This window comes from Tursiops truncatus, chromosome 20 (assembly GCF_011762595.2).
Source record: "Tursiops truncatus isolate mTurTru1 chromosome 20, mTurTru1.mat.Y, whole genome shotgun sequence".
Lineage (NCBI taxonomy): Eukaryota > Metazoa > Chordata > Mammalia > Artiodactyla > Delphinidae > Tursiops > Tursiops truncatus.
This window is the reverse complement of record NC_047053.1, coordinates 24,969,166-24,995,410: the sequence shown is the minus strand read 5'-3', so window position 1 is coordinate 24,995,410 and position 26,245 is coordinate 24,969,166. Positions and strand designations below refer to the sequence as shown.

The 26,245-nt window shown below is 42.1% G+C and overlaps 1 protein-coding gene and 1 long non-coding RNA gene across 4 annotated transcripts in view; one reads left to right on the top strand and one right to left on the bottom strand.

Moving 5' to 3' along the window:
- The window catches only part of TOM1L1 (target of myb1 like 1 membrane trafficking protein), a 52,843-nt gene extending 42,931 nt beyond the window's left edge, over nucleotides 1–9,912 (bottom strand). For 2 of the 3 annotated variants that reach the window (XM_019945364.3, XM_073797494.1), the window contains exons 1-4: nucleotides 9,715–9,912; nucleotides 7,200–7,284; nucleotides 5,296–5,374; nucleotides 238–387 (exon numbers count right to left, since the gene is read on the bottom strand). In XM_019945364.3, the coding sequence (XP_019800923.1) occupies nucleotides 238–387; nucleotides 5,296–5,374; nucleotides 7,200–7,284; nucleotides 9,715–9,772 (372 nt within the window). In that variant the 5' untranslated portion in view covers nucleotides 9,773–9,912. The remainder of the gene's footprint in view (nucleotides 1–237; nucleotides 388–5,295; nucleotides 5,375–7,199; nucleotides 7,285–9,714) is intronic. The other variant, XM_073797493.1, reaches the window with a different exon arrangement.
- Nucleotides 9,913–9,914: 2 nt separating this feature from the next.
- On the top strand, nucleotides 9,915–15,719 carry LOC109551727 (uncharacterized). Its single transcript, XR_002178425.3, has 3 exons — nucleotides 9,915–10,138; nucleotides 10,235–10,421; nucleotides 15,414–15,719. It is a non-coding gene; the product is annotated as an uncharacterized lncRNA (long non-coding RNA).
- Nucleotides 15,720–26,245: the final 10,526 nt, after the last annotated feature.

The following is a 26,245-nucleotide window of genomic DNA, read 5'->3' as shown; positions in this document are numbered from 1 at the left end:
CTATCTGATGTAGATAAGATAGAAACTGAGAGACACGTATGGAAAAGACTACACATTCTTCAGAAAAAGGCCACTATCCAATGCCAAGAAATTATTATTACATGGAAAACCGAATAGTGAAAACTCTTTGGGGCTCAAGCCCAGGCTTGTAAAGGATCACTGAACCAATTGGGAGTTAGGTAATTAAATCTCTAATCTTAGACATTCACCATCCCATAAGATATATAATAGACTTACCTTAATGAAATTCAAAATTCTATTCTGAATGTCTATTGGCAAGGTATATCTGGGACTCAGCAGCTTAACTAGACTATCTTTAACGAATTCCTTCTTCACAATCAGAGACTGGAAACTCGGACCACAGTTCTGCATACACACGTCAATAAGCTAAAGAGAAAAATTAAACGTTTTATCTCTTTGCAAAACCACCTCCTAAATATAAGGTAAAAATTGCTAAGTAATGATTTCCACCAGCATTCCAATTAATAAACATAATTTAGTATCTACTAAAATACATGGCAAAATGTTAGGTTCTGGAAATGTGAGGAAATATAAGGCATAATGTAACTGCTTAGCGGATGGTCCTGTTGGGGAGCCAGGACACAATTATACGAGAACTAATAACTATGCAAGGTAGTAAATGCCAAGGGCCAATGGGAGGTGCAAACAAAGCATGTGGGCTCCATACAAGGTGACGTGTCCTAGTTTTGCCAGGAAAGTCCTGGTGAACTCCTGTTGTCCTGGTTTTATTAATGATGATACCTCCTTTCACTCTCAAAAATGTCCTTGCCTAGATGAAAAATTACATGGTTACCCCAGCTACAGACCTTTATAGGCAGATGTGATAATTTAGGGCCAGGTGGTCTTAAGACTTTTGGAAAAGGGTGGTTCTATGCTGGGCTTTGAAAAATGGTCAAGAAAAGTACAAATGAGTATAGAGCAATAGTCTAGACAGGTAAATGGTATTAAAAAATATAAGTACAGGTGACAAAGCATATGAGCTGTGAGGAGGAAAATAAGTACTCCAGTTTGTAGAGGCTTCTTTACATCAGCAAACTGGGGACATTGGGGAGGTGGGTGGATTAAGTCTGGAGGGGCTTCATCCAGACAGTAGAGAAATTTTGTGTGGCAATGTAAAGAATTTGAAGATTATCTTGAAGGCAGTAAGAAGCCACTGAAGGGTTCTTATTAGTTTTGTCACCATCACACCTCTATCCTGAACTTGAGAGAAAGGTTAGTGCATGCATAGTACTCTGACAAGGTTTTCAAGCAGCACCCTACAAAGGGAATTGGAGGGCAAAGACCCTGGAATGATAGAGAGATCCAGCAGTTACCCACTAGTACAGCCTGATGCAGAAAGGCCTAAACTAGGATGATGTGGGTACAAGGAAGGGAAAGACATGAGAATTATGAAGCAAGAACTTTCAGCAACCGGGGTTTGTTGAAAAGGAAAGGCTGAAAGTTAAGTGACTGTTACTCTGCATGAGATTGATGGAAATCTGGAAGTGGATGGGATACTATGACTAGTCGAAGGTCAAAATGGTGGGTTGAAATTTAGATATTTTGAGTTTATAAGTGCTGTGAACTGAATGTTTGTGTCCCTCCCAAATTCCCATGTTGAACCTCCTAATCCCTAATGTGATGGTATTTGGAGGTGGGATTTTTGGGAGGGAGTTAGGTCATGAGGGTGGAGTCCTCATGAATGAGATTAGTGCTCTTATAAGAAAGGGATAAGAGAGATCATCTCTCTCTTGGCCATGTGAGGATACAGCAAGAAGATGGCCATCTACAAGCCAGAGGGTGGGCCCTCATCATACACTGGATCTGCCGGCACCTTGATCTTGGACTTCACAGCCTCCAGGACTGTGAGAAATAGATGTCTGTTGTTTAAGCCACCTAATCTATGGTATTTTGTTAGAGCAGCTCAAGGTGACTAAGACAAAAAGGACAATGAGACATTCAAGTAGAGATTTTTTGCTGAGAGCTGTACATGCACAGCTATAGTTCAGGGGAGAGTGAGGCCAAAAGTGAGTTATCAAGCCTGCCTTGGATGAGCAGAGAGGAAGGGACAAAGGGGTTCACCTGTGAGGCCAGAAGGACGCTCAGGAAAGGCAATCAACAGAAACTGATGCATAAGATAAATAGAACATAATGTTGGTAAAATCAAAAGAGGGCAGAGTTTCTAGGAGGATGGAGTGTCAAATGGTTAAGAATATGGACTGAAAAACTCAGCTCGGTTTGTTGGTTAGTGGGGTCATCAGTCACCTTGAAAAAAAGATTTTCAATAAAGCAACATAAGCAGAAGTCAGGCTAAGAAAGAATGAGCTGGTATTGAAGAACTGCATGCAGAAAGTGGATTTCTAAAAGTGATCTAAAAACAAAATTAAATCTCTAGTTCCCATGCTAACACCTTCTCCGAGGTCACAAAAACCATAACGTGACCAGGATAGGTATAATCATCTTTGCAGAAAAGAAGCCCTGAAAACTGACTTTACACCATGCTCTGTATTTGTGTCACTTTAATGGCAATACAGAAATAAGAAGGTATGAAAGCTGCAGTTTTAAGGGCAATGTGGCTAAAAATGCAACCATAAAATACAGAAGCTGAGCACATGCAGCTTTGTGAAATATACAGGGAGAACCTTTAAGGCAAAGGAAAGTAAAATCAGAAGCCAAAACATATTAAGATGAATCTATTGTATTTTAATGCAAGTTGTTTAGAAAAAGACAAGCTGAAAAGTTGAATAACAAATGAGTTTTTGCTTGATATACTGTTATGATGAGTTTTTATCTGATGAACTGCTGAGAGGAAAAGTGCCTCTAGTTCAATGGGAATTTATAAAAATACTTCATGTAACCAGATATGCAGTCTTAGGCAAGATACTTTGCCTCCAAATCTCATTTTCCCTAACAGTAAAATGAATGCTAAATATTCACGGGCCTAGTTGCTCCGCAGCATGTGGGATCCTCCCAGACAGGGGCTCGAACCCGTGTCCCCTGCATTAGCAGGCAGATTCTCAACCCCTGCGCCACCAGGGAAGCCCCTGGATGATTCTTTCTGTGACTAATCTCTCTCATGATTAAGTCTGGCTTAAGTTAATATTAAAGTCTGTTCTGAAGCCTTAAAGACACCACTACAATGCAGTGAGTAGCGTGAGGTGAGGTGATTGGGCCACTGACTATACAACTTGGGGAAATATGCATGAAGCTAGCAAGAGTCAAAGACCAATTCAAAGAAAATCCAAGAAGTAGGTACCTTAATGAACTCTGCCCCTAACAATGACCCCCAACCTGTGACTCTCACCTTTACTTTGGCACAGGTTTTAGATTCACTTGTTCTCACGTACTGGTGTGGAAATTAGGAGGTGGAGGATGTACAGTTACCTGAGGTGGAACAGGGAACAGGCAGCTAGCTGGGAGTAAGGCCTAAGAGATCAGACGACTGGAAGGACAGAAAGAGTGGGAACTCAGAGATGGAGGGCTGAAAGAGACAACACTCTGGGATAAGTCAGATTCCCCAGGGAAGAGTCCTGGTTCATCCCCAGAAGGAAGGAACTGTGATGGAGGAGGATATGGAGCTGAGGATAAGAAGCAACCATGGAAATGTCACGTAGGCTGGCTACAACAGAGAAAGAGACAAACGCATTATACAGAATAAACAACTGTGAGAAGGTGAAATACCGCATGCTGAAATTCAAAAGTGGCATAAATTCATCTTCTGCCCTTAGGTTACTCAGTCAATTCTCCTAACCTTCAGCAGCCCTGAGATATCCTAGATCCACTTCATTTTAGGGCACAGCTACGTATCTTTCTACCCCAATTCTTCTACATTCCTTGAGTCCTTCCTGGATGCTAGGAGAGTGGGATGGGGGCTGAAGGACACTCAATCATTTTAACCACTCAACACCTGGTACACTGATGCACTAGGTCTTCTACCATGTAGAAAGGAGTTGAAAACACAAATGAAACACAGCAGCCTTTTCTTTCAAGGGGCTTGATTTGTTCTGAGAAGCAAGGTGTATGGGGCAAGGACATGGAATTTAGAATCTGAGAACCGGACTGAAATCTTGCCTATGCTACTTAAATCTTGGAGGGGAAAAAAAAAAAAAAAATCACTTAACCTCACTAAGTCTCAGTTTCTTCATTTCTGAAGTGGAGTCAATAATACAACTTCTTCAAAGGGTTGTTGAGAGCATCAACCAGGTACCAGGCAAAGGTTTATTTCCACCACCAACCCATTGTTCTGACATTTCTACTGAAGTGCCTTACTCCTCTCTCTCCAGTTGCCTGCATTCTGTGACCTCCCTGAGGGGGCTGCTATGGTAAAGGACAGGGGAGAGGTCAAAAAAGATGAGAGAAGAAAATCCCTCCAAAACTATATTCAGACCCCAACTTGAAGGGTTTCTTCAGTGATAGTATCATTAAGACTTCAATTCATTTTCTCATTCAGTTACTCTCCAAGTAAGCAAGATGTGATAAATGATTTTCCCCCTGAAACTAGAAAAGGGGGGCTGTGCTCACCTCTGTTCCACAGCCCTCTAGATAAACACGTCCAAGTCCCCTAAGAGCAGTGTGATGCTGGCAGAGTAGTGCCATAACCACATGTGGCTTGCGGCTGGGCTGAGGTCAGCAAAGGCACACAGAAGAAACTAGAAAGCCACACAGCTCACTCTCAGGCAGCAGGCAGGGTTTGCAAAACATACTGAAGTAAAACGGGCAACTCACCAAGCAACTGAAGAGGTCACACGGCCAAGGTTGGGGGAAAATGGGAACATGTCAAATAAATGTCCACACCCAAATCAAGCGATAAGGTGCACAGGAGAATTGTTTAAATCAACAAAGAACATTCTCCAAATTATACCAAACAGCAGAACTTGGCTGAACCCTAAAGAGCCTCCAGCATCTCAGAATTCCACAGAGGTGTTCAAATGAGGTAGAAAGATGACGGGGAGGCACTTCTCAAGCTTCAATCTTCCCCATGTGTAACACATACACAAACTTCTTGAGCAACTCAGTACATACAGGTTTTTCATGACCAGTTCCCATCTCCTAACCAGGAAAATATGCTTTTCCAGGAACACTCACTTTCCACCGAATTAAATGCTATTACAAACAACGAAACTCCCTTGATTCTGCAATTCTCAATAAATGAATAGTTTTAATTCATACTGTAAATAACTTTTTGCTAACCTATTAATTATCTCAGAATATTTGTATCTTTTATACCCAAAATTAGAAACGTGACTATAGCTTGGAAAATTCTGGTCTTAATTTAACATTAAAGTAAATACTTACTGACAAGGTAAGTTGTATTTCTTTATGATTGTAATTTTTGGAAATCCTTTTCTTCAAAGCTTTTACTGCATCTTTTGGCCTGTGGCAATAAACACAGTAAAATCATCAACGTAGCCATTGCTGAAAGCAAGTAGTCTCTGAAAAGCAGCATGCAGTGTGGAAAGAGGAACGGCTAAGGAGATAACCAAGGTATTGGTTCTGTGTGGCACTGGGCAGATGACTTAACATTTTTACACCCGTTTCCTCATACATCTAGGCAGACAATACCACCTACCTCCTTGTCAGAATCAAACGAAATATGCAGATGATGATCATTACCTAGAAAGCACTACATGTGAAATATACTCACACCCACAGCCCATATCAACGCACAGAACCAGTTTACAGGAAATGTAATTTCCAAAAATGTTACCTATTTTTATTAGTATTTCCTAAGCATCCTATAGGCAATGGGATGTAGGAGGAGTTAGGACTAACCAGGTCAGGTTCTGATATGCTACAATGTTATGTTACAAAAGGAGGAACTATGTGTAAGTAGACAGTCTAAATTTACTCTGAGATGGTCAGTTATAGATAAGTAATGGGGATGTAACGCACAACATGATGACTATAGTTAATACTGCTGTATGGTATATTTGACAGTTGTTAAGAGAGTAGATCCTGAAAGTTCTCATCACAAGGAAAAAACATTTTTTGTAACTGTATGAGGTGATGGATGTTAACAAAACTTGTTGTGGAAACTGTTTTGCAGTATATGTAATTCAAGTCATTATGCTGTACACTTTAAACTTATACAGTGCTATATGCCAATTATACCTCAAAACTTAAAAAAGATACAAATATTTTTTGAATTTAGAATTTAGAATTTCTATTATATGATAATATAATTACATAATATTACATATACTTAAAATTGTAACTATTATAAAATATTATATATATTTCTAAAAAATCATATATGAAATCTAAGATGAAACCCTTAGAAAAGTTGAAAAGAATAAAGACACTGTTTTAAAAGAAAAAAATTTTACATTGCATTTCCCTTTTTGCATTATCAATGAAGAAATTAGTATTATCAATGAAGAAAAGTTTTAGAGGAAACAAATATGGTAAACAAGATTACAGGGAAAACACCATAAATATTTTAAAGTACTAACCATAAGCACTTTCCATTGAGATAGTCAATAATTAAGTGTAATGTTTTCTTCATCAACAAAAACTAAGACAGTCTCCTTTGCTGTTCATTATTAGTTTAAATGCACAGGAAAATCCCTTTTAACAACTTGTAGTTCAGACTAAATCACAAAATAGTTGGTCTTCTTAATGATTTTATTTTTTAAACTTCAATTCTGTAAAGTTTAAGAAGTGTAACAAAAGATAACACATTGTTTAAGAACTCAGCATAAACATGGGTGAGTTGGCATTCGGAAGAAAAAAAAAATTGTCTTGTGACAGGCAGAGGAAAACAACTGCTAGATTATTTCCTGGTTGGTAATGACAACTGCCCAGAGACAGGTCACCACCAGGAGACCACTAGCTTCTTGATAATATTTTTCAGTTACAGTAACATAAAATATTGCCAATCAGAGCAAGAAGAATTCCTAACAAAGGAAACAGTATCTTCCTCTCTCCTTAAAGAACAAGGAATTTGAGCTTCACCGAGACAAAATTTGAAACTATTAAGGAAAAGGCAAAGAGGAGAAAAATTATAATGGATTCTCAGATATTCCACATGCTGAAACAAGCAGCTGTCCTAATATTTCAACCTGACATGTCTTCAAAAGGCAGTGGGTGCTTAAAGGGTGATGGAAACACTATTTCAACAAGAAAACCAGTTTGCAAGAGAAAATATGTTCTGACACTTCTTATGAGAGGCAAATACATGAACCACACACTGAACTCACCCATCGTGGGCAGTGTTAATTATGTAACAGATGTGCATGAACTGGCCCCAATCTTCAGTCTGAACTCCAGCAAATGTAGCCTTTTCTGCAAAGAAAAAGCTGTTGTGTTGAATCTGAGCTACAACAGAATAAAACATGTCTGGTCCTCCTGAAACAATCTGCCTGGAGTTCACTAGCAAGTACCATTAAGTTTATATCACCAAAGAGCAGAGAGATTTTTTTTTTCTGAGCAATTCCCAGTAATTCAAGAATCAGTCAAAACCCAGGTGTTTCTCTTGCAACAGTAATGAGTGACCTATTAATAAAGGCTGCAGGGCCAAGACAGCCCAGCTAAATCTCCATCTGCCTGCCTGTCTTTCAGAGAAGGACAGTCACCTACAAGATGAAGTGCACAGTGCTAAACTAAGTATTTTATCTTATGCAATTTCATTTAACCCACTGTTTTGAGGTGATGAAACAGAAGTTCAAGGAGGTTAAGGAAGTTACCCAAGGCTACACAGTCAGTACACGGTAGAACTAGCATTCAAATCTAGGTTGTTTGATGTTTGATGCCAGTTTTTGTTTGCTTTTTAAAAGTCACTTATTCTCCTTTGGGGGTGGTGTTGAGAAAAAGACAGATCTACTGAAACTGTCTATGTACTTCCTAGCACCTGTACTAACCAGAGCTGCACCAGGCAGACTTGAAGGCTCCTGTACCTGTAACCCCATCACTAAACAGTCAGATAGCTTTTCCCTCTTCTGACATCCTCCTTAAGAATACAAAATGTCACCTGGGAAGGATAATAGAACACTCAACCTGAATGAGCTTAACATCTCTACTACGAGAAAGGAGAATATCCCTCAGCATGAAAACATGAGGTTCTAGGGGAATTGAGCAAAAATTAAAAGGATAATGAAGAGGATAAAGGTTTGGTTAGGGGAACTCCAAAGCTTAGACTGCTCCTCATCTAGGAGAAACACTATTTGAATTTGGCATTCAAATGGACAAGGCTTACCAATCTTGTGTTCAGTTACAAGGTTCTTTCTGCCAGATTTCTTGCTCCCCATTCTGTCCTCCTTCTTCCCACATTCCCATCTTCCTAGAAAACTCCTACTCACCCTTCAAAGGCCATGGCAGAGTTAAGTTCTCCCTTTTCATAAGTTTTGGGTGTTTTACACTTCTCTTCTATTGCAAAGGTACTGCACTATTGTCAGTACGAAATTGTGTGCGTCTTCCCTATAAGATTATGCGTTCCGTGATGGCTGAGACCACATCTTACCTTTGCCTGGTCCAGGTCCAGGGATATAGCTGGCAGTCAGTAAATGTTCACAGCATTAAAGAATAAATCAACTTATGAAGATGCAGCCTGAATCCACTTCTGTTCAGGGTTCATTTTAATACCCAACAGAGATACAGCCAGCAACAGTTTAGAAAGCATCTCCTCCTCAATGATAGTTACACTCACCATCTTATAAAGGTATGGGAACTAAGCTTCAGGTTGAGTAGTGTTTTGGTTTTGGTTCTTTAATTTATTCATTCTTTATTTATTTTTGGCCGCGCAGCATGTGGGGTCTTAGTTCCCCGACCAGGGATAGAACCAGCGCCCCCTGCATTGGAAGGGTGACGTCTTAACCACTGGACCACCAGGGAAGTCCCTGGGTAATGTGTTCTTGTCATACAGCAGTTAACTGAGCTGCAGGCAAAACTGTTCAAATCTGAGCCTCCTTATTACAACTACCAGGTTTTCATGATTTCCTCATCCCACGAAGCTCCCCGAAGTGATGACGCTTTGCTTGGCATCTATATGCACTGGTGCCACACCCGGTTCCCAAGGGAGGTATCAGAGACCAGGGAGAAGGGAGCCGGTGTTGTTAAACAGTCCAGGCACTGGCTCCGGCTTCCGCGTACATGGATCAGAGCACGGCCACGGGAGAGGGAAGGAGTCAGGCAGACACCTGTGTAGCCCCTAGTGGCCTTGAGAGGCCTCTTGTGTACCCAGAGCGCGCCTGGCTCCCCCTTCCTTCGCTCCAGTGCTAGGCATGTTTGTTCTCTTTGTTCACCCCTAAAAAGTAACTCACGTTTTAAGGGCCTGGAGTCAGAACTAGTTTGGAGACCTGCCTGTCACATCGAGGTCACTGCACTTAACCTCCTGGAAACTTTTTCTCTTTGCAAAACGGGCAGGACAACACTTGGCCCTCGGGAGGACTCACTTTCTGAACAGCTTCCCCTTACCCAGAAGTTGACACGTCCCTGTAGAGGCCCAGCCACGCCACACCTGGATCCCCTCGGTCCACCTGTCCGCTTCCACCCCACCCCCACCCCGGAAAGCACCGGAAGACGGGAGGTGAGGAGGTGGGGTTCGAGAGAGGTCGGCGGGGACAGGTGCCGCTCGGGACCAGCGGAGCGCGGGGCCTGGGAAAGTTGCGGGGGAGCGGGGAGGAGTTCGTCGAACTCGGACCCACGCGATCCTCTGCGGCCGGGAACAGAGTCAACGCGTAGCGTCCCGGCCCCAAGCCGGAGGGGTCCCCCTTTTACCTATGAGCTGGCCCACGGAGGTCGCGTATGGGTCCCGGTGACTCTTCCCGAACGCCATGGTAGCGCAGGGAGCCGGCCCGGGCCTCCAACACCGCGGCTCACGACTCCACCCGCACGGCCCTGGCTCCGCCCCCCGGGCCGCACTTCCCCTGGCCGCTGCAAGGCGCCGGGCTCCGGGCTGGGTCCTTGGGGGGGCTGAGGCGGGAGCGCCGGAGGGGGCGGGCACACGCGCACCTGCCACGAGCCGCGGAACCGGCCGGGCGGCCCTGGGGACACCGCTGGGGACGAGTGACCCGGGATCCTGCCGCTCACGGGGCGAGGTGCTGTTCTTCTCTGCGCTTCCTGCTCCCCGTTGTAAAGAAGGAAATATGGAGTTAACACACGTCTCGGGTTACTGTGAGCATTAACCACATAACCCGCTCAGGTCAGCGTTTGGCACCCACAAAATACATGTTTAACCACTGAGTGAATCGCCTAACTAGAAATATTTACCCCACCCCGACTTATTTACCCGCCCCAGAGATCCGGGAGGGAAGATGTGTCCCTGGCACTTTAAGGCTGCAGGTGATGGACAGGAGGAGGGACTGGCTTCAATCGAGAGGCCTCACAGGAGCCGGCGTCCTTTGTCTCGCCCCAATTTCCTGAGGGACCACGTGGCGCCGCCCAGCGAGTTCTCGGTTCCTCCAGGGAACTATTTTCCAGCGAAGGTGAGAAGAAGAGAGGGGCTTTCCTTCTGCTCCGGCAGGGAGTGTTTGGCTTTAGGACTGCTTTGGAATGTAAATCCGAGCGGGAGCATTTCAACCTCTTTCCAGCTGCCCTTTCAGAAGCGGAATTTATTTCCTTTTCTGGTGCATTCGATTAACATCTGATTAGCGATGGTAACAATCTTCCACGATGATGCCGGAGCCTGCTGGGGAGTGGTGTGTCTCCAAGGTGATGGAAGTTAGCATAAGATGGGCTCCCTGTGCCTCCAGATCTTGCTTCCTGTGGTCAAGTGGGGCCCAGTTCGACAAGCCCTTCCTGGGCCCTGGAAATGGTGACAAGAGATCAAAAGATCGGTCTGGCTTATGTCCTTAGTCATATATTTAAAAATAGAAATCAAAACCAATTCCAGTGTGTGCCAAGGGGTTAACTTTTTTTTGCTCTAATTCTGCTATTTCTAATTTTTCTTGACCCATGTGAGCTAATACCTGGGATTCTAAAATCTAGAATGAATCATTTTTGTTGTAAATGCCTCCTGCCTGTAACTAATATTCTCCACCTGCTTATCCAGGGTGAATAACTACTTCTTGTGGTGCTACTTATCAACTACCTTAGTCATCGCTACAGCTTCTGCCCACACTGTTGAAAACCTCTTGTGACATCACCAACCTAATCTCTTTCATATTATAGACTCTACAAAATATTCCACTCTCTGAACCCTACAAGCTTAAAGAGAAAATTTCAGCTTAGGCTGCTGTTGGTGTCAGTGGCCTTCCCAGGGAATGAGAACTGGGAAGGAATCAACATACATATTTTTAACATAATTCTGCTACTTCTTATGGGAGAAGTTTTGTTTTTTATTTCCTTGTGCTACAGGATTGAGGCACTGAGAACATGGCACCAGGGAGCGTGTTCAGGACATTATGTCGGGGTAAACAGAACCAGGTTGATGGGTACTACCTGAAGCTCTTTTCTCCCCGTTTGCCTACGGGGGTGTTGTGGTGGTTGCAGCCTTCTTTCTGTGTTCTGCCACTTTCTCCATGATCTGCCAAGACCCCGGGGGGATAATCAACCCAGTCCGTGTTAGTATGGTCTGAGAGTAGGATAGAATTCACAGCTAAGTTAAGGTCAGAGAAGAGGCAGAATCCCAGAAAGAAACAAGGGTAAAATTTCTGGATACCAGGAGCAAAATCTCACTAAAATTTCAATTCTAAAAACACTTACTAAGCGTTTATTTACACATAAGTCATAATGCTAGGTAGAAGCAAAGAAAATAACCTTTATTTTTTTATTTGGCCACGCTGCGTGGCCTGTGGGATCTTAGTTCCCCAACCAGGAATTGAACCCGGGCCACTGAAGTGAAAGTGCCAAGTCCTAACCATTGGAACGCCAGGGAATTCCTGCAAATAACCTTTACAGTACTTTAAATACACTTAAGTGCCTGGAAGTGGAACTCCATCTGAATGCAGTCTTCCTAAGCCTGGAGACAGGTAGCATACACTTCATTTGTACAAATATGTAATCAGAGATTTAAAAATATAAAGCTAGGGCTTCCCTGGTGGCTCAGTGGTTGAGAGTCCACCTGCTGACGTCAGGGGACGCGGGTTCGTGCCCCGGTCCGGGAAGATCCCACATGCCGCGGAACGGCTGCGCCCGTGAGCCATGGCCGCTGAGCCTGCGTGTACGGATCCTGTGTTCCGCAACGGCAGAGGCCACAACAGCGAGAGGCCCGCGTACCGAAAAAAAAAAAAAATATATATATATGTATATATATAACTAATAAATAGCTTGACTAGAGTTTGAATCATGGCTGCCTGATTCTAGAGCCTGTATTTTTGCCACTAGGTGAATCTGCTTATTGAGCATGTTTCTCCTCATTTTTCTTTTAAAGATCTGTGTGGTTCAAAGTATATCACGACCCGTATTCCTATCTTAAAGAAGATATACATAGACTTTGCTGGCACAGGGTCCTGCTGTTCTTTCTGTACCTGTTCAAGAATGCTAATATTTTCTTTACTAGAACTATATGCTAGGTGTGCTGTAAATACATTACATGCACATGCATTCTCTCATTTAATCCCATGATAACTCTGAAACCAGTACTCTTATTACTCTGTTTTACAGATTAGAAAAACCAAAGTAAGTCATTTTTCATGCAGTCATAGTGAAGGACTGTATGATTCCAGAAGCTGTGACTTTAACCTATGTACTCTCATGGGTAGAGCATAGATGGTAGGTGGTACCCTTTCCTTTTTAAAAAGTGGGTTCTAGGGGATGGTACCTGGAGAATGAGGTGACCGAACGTGGCAAACACACGTATCTGGAAACAAAGTTGACCCATCATCAGGCTTTATGCAGTTAAGAGTCTTTTTCACCCTCTCATTTGATTCTGTTCTTTCCACTAAATTTTTTAGATTGTCAGATCTGGACATACCCTTATAAATCTCAGGTCTACTGCATCATCTTACAGATGAAAAATGGACAGCCAGCTAAGCGAAGTAACCGCCCCAAGGCCATTCAGCTCCAGCTAAGAGAATGCAACACAATAGCTTATCCCTGAGTCCCAAACTTTTCCCACTACAGGCACCTTTTCTCTATTTTAATATTTAAATGTTCTCCCCCATTCCTCCCCATAGTATTGGGTTGGCCGAAAAGTTTTTTCATACAGGTTTTTCCAAAAGATGTTATGGAATGAACTTTTGGGGCAACCCAGTATTTTCTCTAGCCCTCTCTTTATCCTTCTCTTTTTCTAATGGGTCCAGTTCCAGACATCTCCCACTCTCTCTTCCCTAGCTGTTCCACTGTGGAAACTAATTTCCGTAGCCACTTGATCATCAACTCCAAGCCATTTCTCAGCCTCATCCTCTTTGCCCTCTCTGTGCTATATGATGCCGTCCCATTAGCCATCCTTCTTTCCCCCCTCACCTTTCAGGGCACTTCCCTATCCTATACAGTACTCCCTTCTCTGGCTGCTACTTCTCATGATCTTCATCTGGCTCCATCTTCCTCCTTGCCTGCTAAAACTGTTAGCCTCCCCAGAGTTCTGTAGTCTCTCTTTTCCTCTTTCTCCGTTTCCCTCAGGGTGCCTTCTCCTTGTCCCTTCTCTCTGAAACATTTTCTGACCACTCCCAAGAGAACTGGGTCCTCCTTTCCTGTCCTACATACAGATTTCTGTCTTAGAGCTCACAACACTTTGTACTGCTTGTTTGTTTAGAAATATGTTCCCCCCATGGGATGAATTGGGAGACTGGGATTAACATGTATACACTAACATGTATAAAATAGATAGAACTAATAAGAACCTGCTGTATAAAAAAATAAATAAAATATTTTTTTTTTAAAAATGGTATTTAAGAAGAGCCTAACCTAAATAAATAAATAAATAAACAAACAAATAAATATAAAAGAGACCCCAGAGAGCTCCCTGCTCCTTTCACCATGTGAGGACACAGCAAAGAGATGGCAATTCATGAACCAGGCAGTGGGCTCTCGCCAGACACTGAATTTGTCAGTGCCTTAATCTTGGACTTCTCATCCTTTAGAACTGTGAGAAATAAAATTCTCTTGTTTATAAGCCAAAAAAAAAGAAATATGTTCCCCCCTCCTAGATATAAGCCCCTCAAGGGAATAGAATCCTGTTTGTTGGGCTTGGTATCCAGGCACTTAACAGGCCTTAGGAAAGTTTATTGAATGCATGAATGACTCTCCAAAATCTTGAGCTCTATCCTTCCTGAGATCCAGTCCTTAATTCCTCCCTGGATGCCTTGTTGGAGCTCTGACCTTGACAGAACTAGAATTATACTCATCCCCTTCCTCCACTGTCTCAGTATGCTACCTGACTTCTTTGTTTTGATGAAGGCAGTGATGGATGTGTTGGAATCACCTGAGCTACTGTAAAGAGTACTGATGCCTGGCTCCCACCCTCAGAGATTCCGATTTAACGAACCTGGAATGTATCAAGGGCATCAAGATTTTTAAAAGTCCCCAGATTGGCTAATGGTATCATACTTTCCCAAATAAAAAATCTTGAAATTATCCTCAATTCTTCTCTTTCAATTAGTTTCAGATTCCTTTGTGTTCTTTATCTATCTCCTTGCCTTTTCTCCTCTATGAATACTGCTCAGACCAGCAGTTCTCAAATGTCATAAGACAATACTCTTTAAGGATGAAATTGGACTGAAGCTTGGGTTCTTTCAAATATAGCAAGACCCTATGCATCTATAGATGTATTAGTATTAATTATCTTTAAAAGTAACATTTTACACAATAATTATTGCCCATTGTTTTTGAAAACTATATGTACAAAGATGTATGTTGACTTTATTTCCACAGTTATTTTTTAGTATCTACATCTTGGAAACTTCTTATTCTGGAAATTAACTTCAAAGCTCAGTCTTTTCTCTCTTCCTGCTCTTGGGCTTTTGGCTGAACTTAGAGACGCAAGATGAGAGAGGCATAAGGATAGTAATGGGAGCTAACACTGGTTGACTTCCTACTGTGCCAGCCACTCTAAAAAGTGCTTTGGTATCTCCAATAATAATAATAATTTTATAAACTAAGAATCGTTATTTCCATTTTACTAAATGACTTGCTTAAAGTCACTCAGAATTGGGAGATGAATTTGGGTTTGTCTCATTCCAAAGCTTAGGAATGAGACAAACTGTACCCAGAGCCAAGTTCCTGTCATTGATCTTGGGGAGCACCTGTGAAACCAAGCAAGACCCTGCAGGGTCTTCCCAGACACAAAAACCCTTTCATGTCCCCCATTCTTGTTTTTAGAAAAGGTTTTAGTTGCCTAGGCCTTCCCCATGTTCCAAAGAGCAGGGACAAAAAGTTAACAATTAGAGAATTGAGGGAATGCATAATCAAAGGAAAAACAAGGCACTCAAGACAGGTAATGATAGCTGAAACAATAGTTCAGCAATAAAACAGAGTCCTAGTTCCTCCTCAAGGAATATACATAACAATTTGACCTGTATCTTTGAGTTGTTCCACAGAAATGCAGACCCCCACCCAGATGGAAGATGGTGATTACATGCTGACCACAAACATGTAGACCCCAGGCTGGTTGGAACCAGAAGGAGGATGATTACAATTCCTGAAACATCACCCTGTTACCTCACCACCAACCAATCAGAAGAAAGTTCATGAGCTAATCATGCACCCTGCAATGCTCACCTCAAAAGTTGTCTTTAAAAGACCTTCCCTGCAAGCCATTGAGGAGTTTGGGTCTTTTGAGCACTAGCTGCCCATTCTTCTTGTTTGGTGCCCTGCAATAAACACTGTACTTTGCTTCTTTGCAACCCGGTGTCAGTAGATGTGTTTTGCTTGTGCATCCAGTGAGTGGACCCAAGTTTGGCTTGGTAACACCTGCAGCATCTAGTCAAGCACTCCTCATCTGGCAGTGCTAAGTAAAAGTTTGTTGGTTGATTTTAAACATTCACCCTTCCACCAATATTGAACTTTAAACCACACAAATGCTTTCATTAGCTTCCCTCATCATACTTGTAATTAAGGAGTGCCACTGAGATCTGGAACTAAAGGGCACTTTTTGGCTAAATTTATCATCTCAAAGGATTCCAATGAAGTTTTAAACCAAAATTTTATCTGAAAAGTAAACCAGGGGAACCAATATTTTCATAACCCAAGGCAACTTGCTTTTGGTGGGTTTCATGACCTCACCAGTTCACACTTAACTTATTTGAGGTTTGTAATTTAATTCCTATGTGTTCCTTTGGAAATCTTGCTCAGATATGCAAGTCAGATCACCTGGTTTCAAGTCCCAGATCTCAGATGATAAAAATAACTTCATAAGGTTATTTTGAAAAATGAGATGATGTATAGCACATAGAATGATGCTCAGACTATAATAAAACTCAGTAAATATTAACCAGTTTATTAACCTACTAGGTGTCCTAAAATGTCCACTATTAGAAAACAGCTTCTGAGGTTTGGCAAGGTCTCCCTAAACACCACTATTTAAATATGCAAGAGTCACCTATTTGGGAAAAGTATGTCCTACTAGCATTATACCAGTCACATGTTTAGTTTCTATTAGCATGTTGTGAATCATGTATGATTTGTTGATCAGTTTACTTGAAAAAATGTCTGGTGGGAATGGGGCTCAAAAAACCCAAGAGATTCAGCACTGGAATTTCAGGCTGGAGTGGGGAAAGGGCAGGCCTAGAGGGATGCTCCTAGGATGTTTGTTCTCCAGGAGAGCCTTGAAAGAAGAGGTGGACAGCAAAGGAAACAGGGACATTAGTTTAGATGTTAAACTTCGTTCAAATGGCTTGGCTCACAGCCATTCACTGACTGTGAACTTTGACAGGCAAATCATTCTTTCAGAACCTGTTTCCTTATCTATAAAAGTGGAGCCAATTCCACATTTCTCAGTGTGTCTCAAGATTAAATGACACAACATTTGAACACTTTTAACAAAGGCCTTGGCATATTACTGGTGCTCAAAATTGTTAAAGCCCAAAGTCTAAAGTAGGCTCCTATTTCCTACTTTCTACCATGTCATTTTGGTTATGCCCTTTATAATGCTGATTATAATCTGAAATTGTTTTGTATGATTATTGTTCACTTGTTGCCTGTTTGCAAAAGTTAATATTGCCCCCCTCAAACTGCAAAGCATACCCTTTTGTTATTCTACATTGTGCTGCAGGGAAGGCCCACCATGTAGTTCCCCATAGTCTCTGAAAGCACACCTATCCAAAGAGATGCATTTTTGCTCCCCCCATGTTATCAACTCGGGCTTGGCTGCTCTCTGCTGGAAAGGCAATACTCAAGAGACAAGTGCTCGTAGGAACAGAAAGATTGCTTTATTCAAGAGGCTGGCAACCTGGGGAGATGGTGGACTCGTGTCCAAAAACCCAAGATTCTAACCCAAAATCCTAAGATTCTGATTGTCTGTGAAAGTTTTTAAAGGGAGAATTATTTGGGGAGGGCACCAGAGTCTTTGTTATCTTCCACTGTGTGCAGATTTTCTTCTTATTGGTTGGTGGTGAGGTAATAGGGTGGTGGTGCTCCAGGAATCTGGTGCTCAGCCTGAAGTTACCCTCCTCCACCTGGGTGGGGGCCTTAATTCCTGTAGAAGAACTCAAAGATATTGTTATGTGTATTCCCTGAGGAGGAACCAGGACCCTGCTCTGAGGCTGCACTATTGTTTCTTGACTGCCCCTCCTTTGTTTCTGCATTCTCTCCCTTCCCTGATAAGCAACTGTTTGAATCTGCCCTTTGGAACTCAGGGAAGGTCAAGGAGGCTGAATGAAGCCAAATTCCTGCAAACAAGAAACATGGGAGGGCCCCACAGGGTCCTGCTCCATTTTACCCACATCTTTGCCTCTCATTTGTCCTTCAACACACTTCAGTCCAGCTGTAAGCTCCCTTTTAAAAGATATGGTCTTGGAACTTCCCTGGTGGTCCAGTGGTTAAGAATCCACCTTACAATGCAGGTTAGATCCCTGGTTGGGGAACTAAGAACCCACATGCTATGGGGTAACTAAGCCCCCGCACTCTAGAGCCTGCACCACAACTAGAGAGAAGCCTGTGCACCACAGTGAAAGATCCCATGTGCCACACCAAAGATCCTGTGTGTCACAACTAAGATCCAATGCAGCTAAATAAATAAATAAATATTAAAAAAATAAATAAAAAAAGATATGGTCTTGCCAATACTAAGGACAGTCCTCTCAACTCATCTTACTTTTCCTCCTAATGCCAGTGTCACAGTTGACCTCTGCCTGCTTATTGAACACATTTCTTCCTTCACCTGTTGTGATGGGATGGTATACTCTCCCTTGCCCCTGCATTTCCCTACAGTGCTAATCTAAACCTCTCTCTGCCCTGGCCTCCCTTTATCCTATTACTTTCTTTTATTGTCTTCATAGCACTTACCACTATTTGAAATGGTCTCATGCCTTTATTGTTTGCATGTTTATAGTTATCTCCCCCTCATGTGGCTCATGAGGGCAGAGAAAGCTCTGTTTGTTCATTGCCACGTTACTCAGTGACAGTGACATTGCTAGTACATTCCATGGTTCATTGAATCTAAGACTTTGTTGTAAGATGCACTATTATTTTAGGGACTATTAATTAGATGAAAGGTTTCCAATTAAACTGTGCTTCCTGATTACTTAGCATTTTTATTTTATATTTGTTTAAATAACCCTTTGAGATACAATAGTCCTAGATTGTTTTGCATATATGACTCCTATTTATATCTGAGCAGAAAAATGAAAGCAAAAAAAAAAATTAACAAAATTTTTCCCCCATATGTAACCAACTTTCCTGACTCACTCTTGGCTCAGAGACGTCAGTGTGTCAGTGTGTTTTTCCACACCGTGTCATCCTTCGTGCCATCAAGAGCATTGGTGTTTCAACATTCCTTAAACTGCTCCCCTGTTTCCTCCCAATATTTTGTCTTAAACTGTTGACACCCATTTTGCAAGTTTGGGTGGTGGTGCTTTCTTAGTCTTACCAGAAAGTATCAATGAAAGGTTTATCAGGCAACAAGCAGGATTGGTTTTCCCTCCCCAAATGGTCCTTAAATAGACTTGGGGAGGGATGACTGAATCATGAAGTAGTTGCTGTTGTCGTTATGAGCCAACAGCAGCAACAAGCAGACTGTATATGCCCAGGCAGTGACAACCCTATCCACGTCTCTAACTGCCACCTGGTGACAAGTTATAACACACCACAGTTTGTCAAATGCATCAGAAATGATAATATATGGGGGGAAAAAGTATTTTAGAATTGTTGAAATTCCCTAGTAAGTACTTTATAGATATTTACTCAATGAATGAGTATATGAATGGAACCCTTGTTGCTGCTGTGTAAAGCAACTAAAGTCTAAAACAAATCACCTATTAAAGAAATCCCATGTTTTTAAGGATTACTTCATCAGCCTTTAAATTCTGAAACCAGTTATGAATTCTTGATGATTATTATAATTCAATCTAGAGCAGGCTTTTCGATGGACAATGTACTTTTTTGCTTACAATTTTACTTATTTATCTTATCTTAGAAGCTGACTTGTGTGCTTTAAATTATCTGCTTTTAAAAAGACATAAGCGGGCTTACCTGGTGGCGCAGTGGTTGAGAGTCCGCCTGCCGATGCAAGGAACACGGGTTCGTGCCCCAGTCCTGGAGGATCCCACATGCCGCGGAGCGGCTGGGCCCGTGAGCCATGGCCGCTGAGCCTGCGCGTCCGGAGCCTGTGCTCCGCAACGGGAGAGGCCACAACAGTGAGAGGCCCGCGTACCACAAAAAAAAAAAAAAAAAAAAAAAAAAGACATAAGCATTACTCACAGTTTCAATAGGGTGCCCTGGATTTCTGTGTTTGGAGAATAGAAAACATTTTATTTTATATAGCTGTTTTTTTTTTTTTTAACCATGAGAGGGCAGCCTTGTTTAACTTATCAAGTTCTCCCAAAGGCCTCGCTGGGTAGCTGTATTCTGGCCGAATGATCCCTGGGAGCAGCAGGAGCGTTCTGGGAAGGGCAGGCAGCTGTGTTTTCCAGGGTGCTTTGCTGCTAAAGGCTCGCTGCTCTGCAGGGAGTTACATGGATGCTGCTCGCTGCTTTTCACATAGGCAGTAAAACCTGATATTCTTTAGTTAGCAGACAGGCGGGGGGCTTGGGGAGGTGGTTGTTTGGGGATTGACATGTATCAGGAATTAGATAGCTGCAGAAAGGGATGGTTTAATAAAAGCCATGTCTGGGATTTGAACCTCTGGATGGCAAATATATACCTACAGTTGTGCAAACTTTGAAATACAGTAGAGGCTACCTGGAGAGGTTACACCATTAAGAAAGATGTGTAGAAAGAAGGTAGGTCTAGCAAATGAAGTATGTCATGATCAATTGGCATAGATGGTCAGGGAGAGGAGAGGATAAAGCCTTATATTTTACATCCTTTAGATCACTTATTCATTCGTTATTGAATTTTATCATACGGAGGTACAATATGAACTTCCAAGCTATTGAGAGAGACTGTCTGGTAAACGATTGTGATTCAGTCTAAGTGCTGAACACAGAGTGGAACTAACTTTGCAAGGAGGGTTGGCTGCTGGAATAGATTAAAGGTCTGGGCGACATAGGGTTAGAGCCAGGTCTGTTAGTATAGGCTTGAGCACAAATACTGCAATGACCAGGAGGGGAAGAAAGCACTAGTTAAGTCTGGATTTCACAAACTCCGCACCTGATTCCCTTATAGGGAGAACTTTTAAGTGTTTTTTCATCTCTGTAGGGGGCATAGCACTTACAAAGTTGTGCCCAGATTCCTTTCCAGTTAAAGTTCATTCTCTGTCAGCTTTGTTAACTGAGCCATGAGAACATATGGCAACATTCACTTGTTTATTCTACAAACACATATTAGGGTCCCCAAATGTGCCAGTCACTGTGTTAGGAATCAATGGTATATGAAGGAGATAAAATCCAACCTCTACATGCCAAGTGCTCACAATCAAATAAGGAAGAACTCATAGCTTAGTGGGCAGAGTTAATTTTGTTGTCAAGTGGACAGAAAATTCACTTTTCATTAAGTTCTTGAGTCTAGTGATCACGTTTTTTCCTCATTGGCTTCTTAACATAAAAGAACCAGATGAGCTCCAAAATGTTAGAAATTATAGTATTTCATATTAGCCTTAACCCCATGTTATAAGGTGAGTGTCCTACCACGTTCCTTACAAAAACATAACAAAACAACAACAAATTGCATTCCAGAGCTAAACAGAAATGCTTTTCAGATCATGTACTAGTTTGATATTTCTATATCAGGGGTTCTCAACATGATTGAAAATCCATTCCAATTCACAGAGAAAAAAGAGTCATTGAAGAGATAGTATGGGATCAATATCACTTTCAAGTGAATTAATTTATATTTTACCCACAGCAAAATCGTCTATATAATTTGAATGTATGCATATTTATTCGGTCTGTAACGTGCATACAGATCCAAGTACTTCTCAAGACAACTCTGCAGCTTTCTCCTGAGGCTTTTAGCTTCAGAATACCTGCTCCACTCCTGAGCCTTTCCTAAGAAAACCCACTTATAGCTCCTTTTCAGAGTACTTCCTTGCTTGGCTGTGTTCTAAATCAGGGAACAGCAGACACTTTCCTAAAAGGCCAGATAGTAAATATTTCAGGCTTTGTGGGCAACTACTCAACTGTCTGCCCTTGTAGTGAACAGCAGCCACAGACAATACCTAAGTGAATCAAAGTACAAAAACAGCTGGCAGGCCAGATTTGGGCTGTGGGCCATACATTGAGTATCCTTGTTCTAAATCATTTGACTCCCCCATTTTAGCTGACTGGACCAGGAGAGCGACCTGAAGTAAGAATAGCAAATCTATGAGCCAGTCTCCACATGGTTGGCATCCTTAGAAGTGACCTGGTATGAGACTTTGTATCAGTTAGTGTCTCTTGTTAGATAGATGAATAGATCAAGAGATAGGTAGGTAGATAGATAGGGCAATCATTAGTAGGATCAGATACAGCAGGAGCCAAGAGTAGTCAGAAGCTATCAGTAAACTAAGGCCAAAAGACACAAAAATGATATCCAAATAGAGAGTGGGGTAGTGGGTTAATAATATCAACAGTAGAGAATCTGAGAGGATTACCATTGAGGAGGGTTGTCAGAGTTTTGATGCTGATGAGTCTTGCGAATTGTATGTCCTGAAAAAAACCTCACAGTTTTTAAACTATATTCCAGCTTCAGTCCAGCCATTCCTGGGTTCCTGGGAGATTTCTGCTGTTCTTAATTCCACATGTAACCTCACAGCTGATTTCCCATTGCTAGAGGTAACCGTAAAGAATCTCTATTTCTGATAGTTCTGTAGAGCCTAACACTCTCTCCTCTGCCTGTAGGTTGGGAACCAGAGCTGTACATGAAATATTCATCACCGAATATTGGCTATGTTTGGAGATTTTCTTAAGCATTCGTCTTAGACTTTGTGTCTAGTTTTTGAATGGATTGTGTGTGCCTAAATAAAGAGCTTCCGGGCTTCCCTGGTGGCGCAGTGGTTGAGAGTCCGCCTGCCGATGCGGGGGATGCGGGTTCGTGCCCCGTTCCGGGAGGATCCCATGGGCCGTGGTCGCTGGGCCTGCGCGTCCGGAGCCTGTGCTCCGCAACGGGAGAAACCACGGCAGTGAGAGGCCTGCGTACCGCAAAAATAAATAAATAAATAAAATAAATAAAGAGTTTCCCTTGAAAAAGCACAGACATTTTCTCTGGGGCATTTGACGAGGAGCAAGCATGATTGTGTATCCCCTTCAGACCCTTCGGGGCTGCTCAGTGAGGCATTCAGGCTCCATATGGTGAAAATTGTTCTGTGACAAGTCTAGTTTATTCCAGTTTTTGCTTCTATTGAGGATCTTGGGGAAACCTTTTCATATTTCTCATCTGACTGCAGCGAAGGATTTTGGGCTACTTGGGAACAGGTTTAAAATAAGGTTACATTATTAATCAACATGCTTTTTTTTTTTTTGCGGTACGCGGGCCTCTCACTGCTGTGGCCTCTCCCGCTGCGGAGCACAGGCTCCGGACGCGCAGGCTCAGCGGCCATGGCTCACGGGCCCAGCCGCTCCGCGGCATGTGGGATCTTCCCGGACCGGGGCACGAACCTGTGTCCCCTGTATCGGCAGGTGGACTCTCAACCACTGCTCCACCAGGGAAGCCCCAATATGCTTTTATATCCAGTTATTCCTGGCCAGAGATGAGTCCTTCACATCACTCTTAACAGTCCCTGGAATTTAATTCAACCTTTGTCATTTCTGACAGTGTTTTATGGTCCCCTTCTCTGACTGCCAATCTTAAAATAACAGATTTGGGAAGAAATTTTTGTCCTTTTCTTCCACAATATGGGAAAGGAGGTGCAATTTTGCAGCTATTCAAGGTGAAAAGGTATTTTATTTTTGAAGGGCTGAATTCTTGGATTTGTTAATATATCTCTCTTCACAGCTATGCTGAAGGATATTTCATTTCTCTGATTCATTCTTACTGTTAAAAAAAATATTTAGCCAATCGCCAAACATTGCATAAAACATGGCACCCTGCTTTTGGAAACTATTTCTTACAGATCTAGGAGTACACTGAAATTATTAATATGAATCTTTTAGCATCCCCTCTTGAGAGCAGGAGAAAACAGACATCATTACTATCATCATTCTGTTAGGGACTAACCTGAATTAATAACATACCTAAGATTTGAAAACTGGCCATGTGGTAGACACCAAGGCACAGAGTATTGGTAACTTGCCCAAGGGATCACAGTAAGTAGCAGATACATTTGATTCCAGTGTATGTAACCACTGTACTGTCCTGCTTCCACAGCCTTATGCCCATGAGTGCAGACTCCAGAAAACTTAAAAGAACTCTCCATGCACAGGGTGTTGGAGACCTGAAGAAGAAAACCCAGGTGTGAGCAACAAGATATTTGATCCCTCTAAATTTCTGTGTTTTTCTCTAAGCAGGAGAAATACACTTTTCTGGATTACATTTTAAGTAGCAAATCAGACAGTCAATGCAATGTATTGATGCTGCCATGTGGAATCTTCCGTTAGGCACCTTCACAATGAGGTTACAGGTCAGAAAAAGGCAGTTCAGGGAACAGAGATGGACAGAGGCCTGGGGAGATGGACAGAGGCCTGCAGTACACCCTTGCTTTATATGAAGCTTGTTTTCCTTTATAGAGGCTGTGTTCCATGCTGCTCACATAGCTGTTTCCTGTCCTAATTAATTTTTGAGCTCTCTGTTGGATTTTAATTACAGACCTAATAATTCATGGGAAGAGTTGACAGGTGTTTTAGGTTGGTCATCGTATTTGAATAGGCAGGTGACGAGTAGAAAGTCCTGAAAACTCTTCAGTAATTGACTCACAGACAAGTTGCTACTTGGAAGTAGGAAGCACAACCAGGAAGAGCTTTAGTTACCTGGAGCAGCATTTTTAGAAGGAAAGAAACTGAGGTTGAAAACACAGATCCCAGTTTGGACTTGTGCTTTCCATTGGAGTGGGGAGGGTGAGTTGGGGTGCTATAAAGAGAAGGAATGGGTTTGATATTGGGCTGGGGCACCCAGAAAGACTTTAGCAGTGTCCCTTGGGAAGATATAAACACAATGGAGGCAAAAGAGAATAAACAGACACCTTATTTTTAGCAAGGTTTGTTCTCCAACCTGAATACAAAACTCTACAAAGTGCTAAACTATAGAAAGTTCCCTTTTTGCCTCTAGTTAAGAGCCTAGAATCAATGCTTGGAAAATGGCCAAATTGTTTTCCCCTAAGTCCACTTCCAATTTCAGAACTTTGTCCCATTGTCGAGAGAAAAAGCCATGCCAAGAGAGCCAGACTGCAAAAAAGCCCCCTTGCCCCACTGCAAAAATATCCCTGCTCCTGGCTTTGCCCTGGCCCAGCCCTAGCAAAAGGGGACATCAGAAGTGACAAGCTGGTCAGCCTCTTTCCATTTGGAAGCAGCCCTCGCTGTTCCTGGTGCCTGAGGGAGATCTACAGAAAGTGGAGAAAGACCACAGTAATAAGGTGACCTTTTAACACTTTTAAAAACTCTGCCCATAAAAGCACAGCCCTCAGTCCAAGGATGTCATCCTGATCAGCGATCCTGCCCCCTGAAAGACTGAAGTGTCTTCCCCGTCACAGGCCTCATCCTTGGAAAGGTGTAAAATGAGGGTGGGGGACAAGCAAGGAGCCTTGAGTTGCCTGTAGAGGTCAATACTTGTCTCTGTAGGGAAGTCAAACCATCCAATTGCCATGTCCTTAAGGCAGGATTTCTGTCAACCAAAGCATCCTCTTAGGAATGAATTGGAATTACATAGAAAGGGATAAGAGCATTCAAGAAGAACTTTCTAATTAGTAGAGTGGTGAGATTGTGGAATAAACAAATATAACTAAGAATCTCTTTAAATAGTGAGATTTGGTAAATCTCTTTACCAACTAGTTATTTGGTAAAAATAAACAAATGCATTAAGTAGTTTTTCTAACATGCCCCCTACCTTTCTAACATAATTATTACCAATCTTTTAAGACCCCACCCCACCCCACCCCCAATGTATTTCTAGCATATATTTGCATATTTGCATATTCATTATTATACCTATTCATGGGCAGAGAATGTAGTTTATTCTGCTATTAATTATTAGTTGCATTACTTAAATGTGGTGTTGTTTAAAAAAGTGTTAACCAAAATGACTGTTTCAATGGTATCAAACATTATTTTTCCTGAAAATTTTCAATAATGAGGCTGTTTCTATAGGCAAAGTATGTAATTATAAACCCAAATATCACTGAGCAGATCCACATTTAATTGTCTCAAGTGAAATGGCTTCTTTCCCTTTAACCACCAGTATGCTCATTAGCAGAGCATTTCTTATACCCTCTCTTTATGACTTGATATATCCATTGTTATTGCAAAATAAAGCTCAGAGTCTCTCATACAAAGTAGCTGCAATAGGTCAGCAAAAGCAGTTTTATCATATCAGGTGGATGACAGATTTTTTTCCTTCCTACTGGCATTGTGAGTTCATGGTAAACCCTTTATAACTGATACTTGTCCTTGCAATGCAAATAGTGTTCCCCAAGTTTTCAATCTAATAGCCAAATAATGTTATGAAAACACAAATTAAAAGACAATTCCTGTGTCAGTTGTGCTTTCCACAACTGGCTGCACATTAAAATCACCTGGGCATCTTATACACAGTGCAGCTTCTTAACTGCATATCAGATCAACAGAATCAGAATCTCTGGGGAATGGGGTCTTGGAATCTACATTTTCTAAAAGCTTCCCCCAGGATTCAGACGTACAGCTGGATTTGG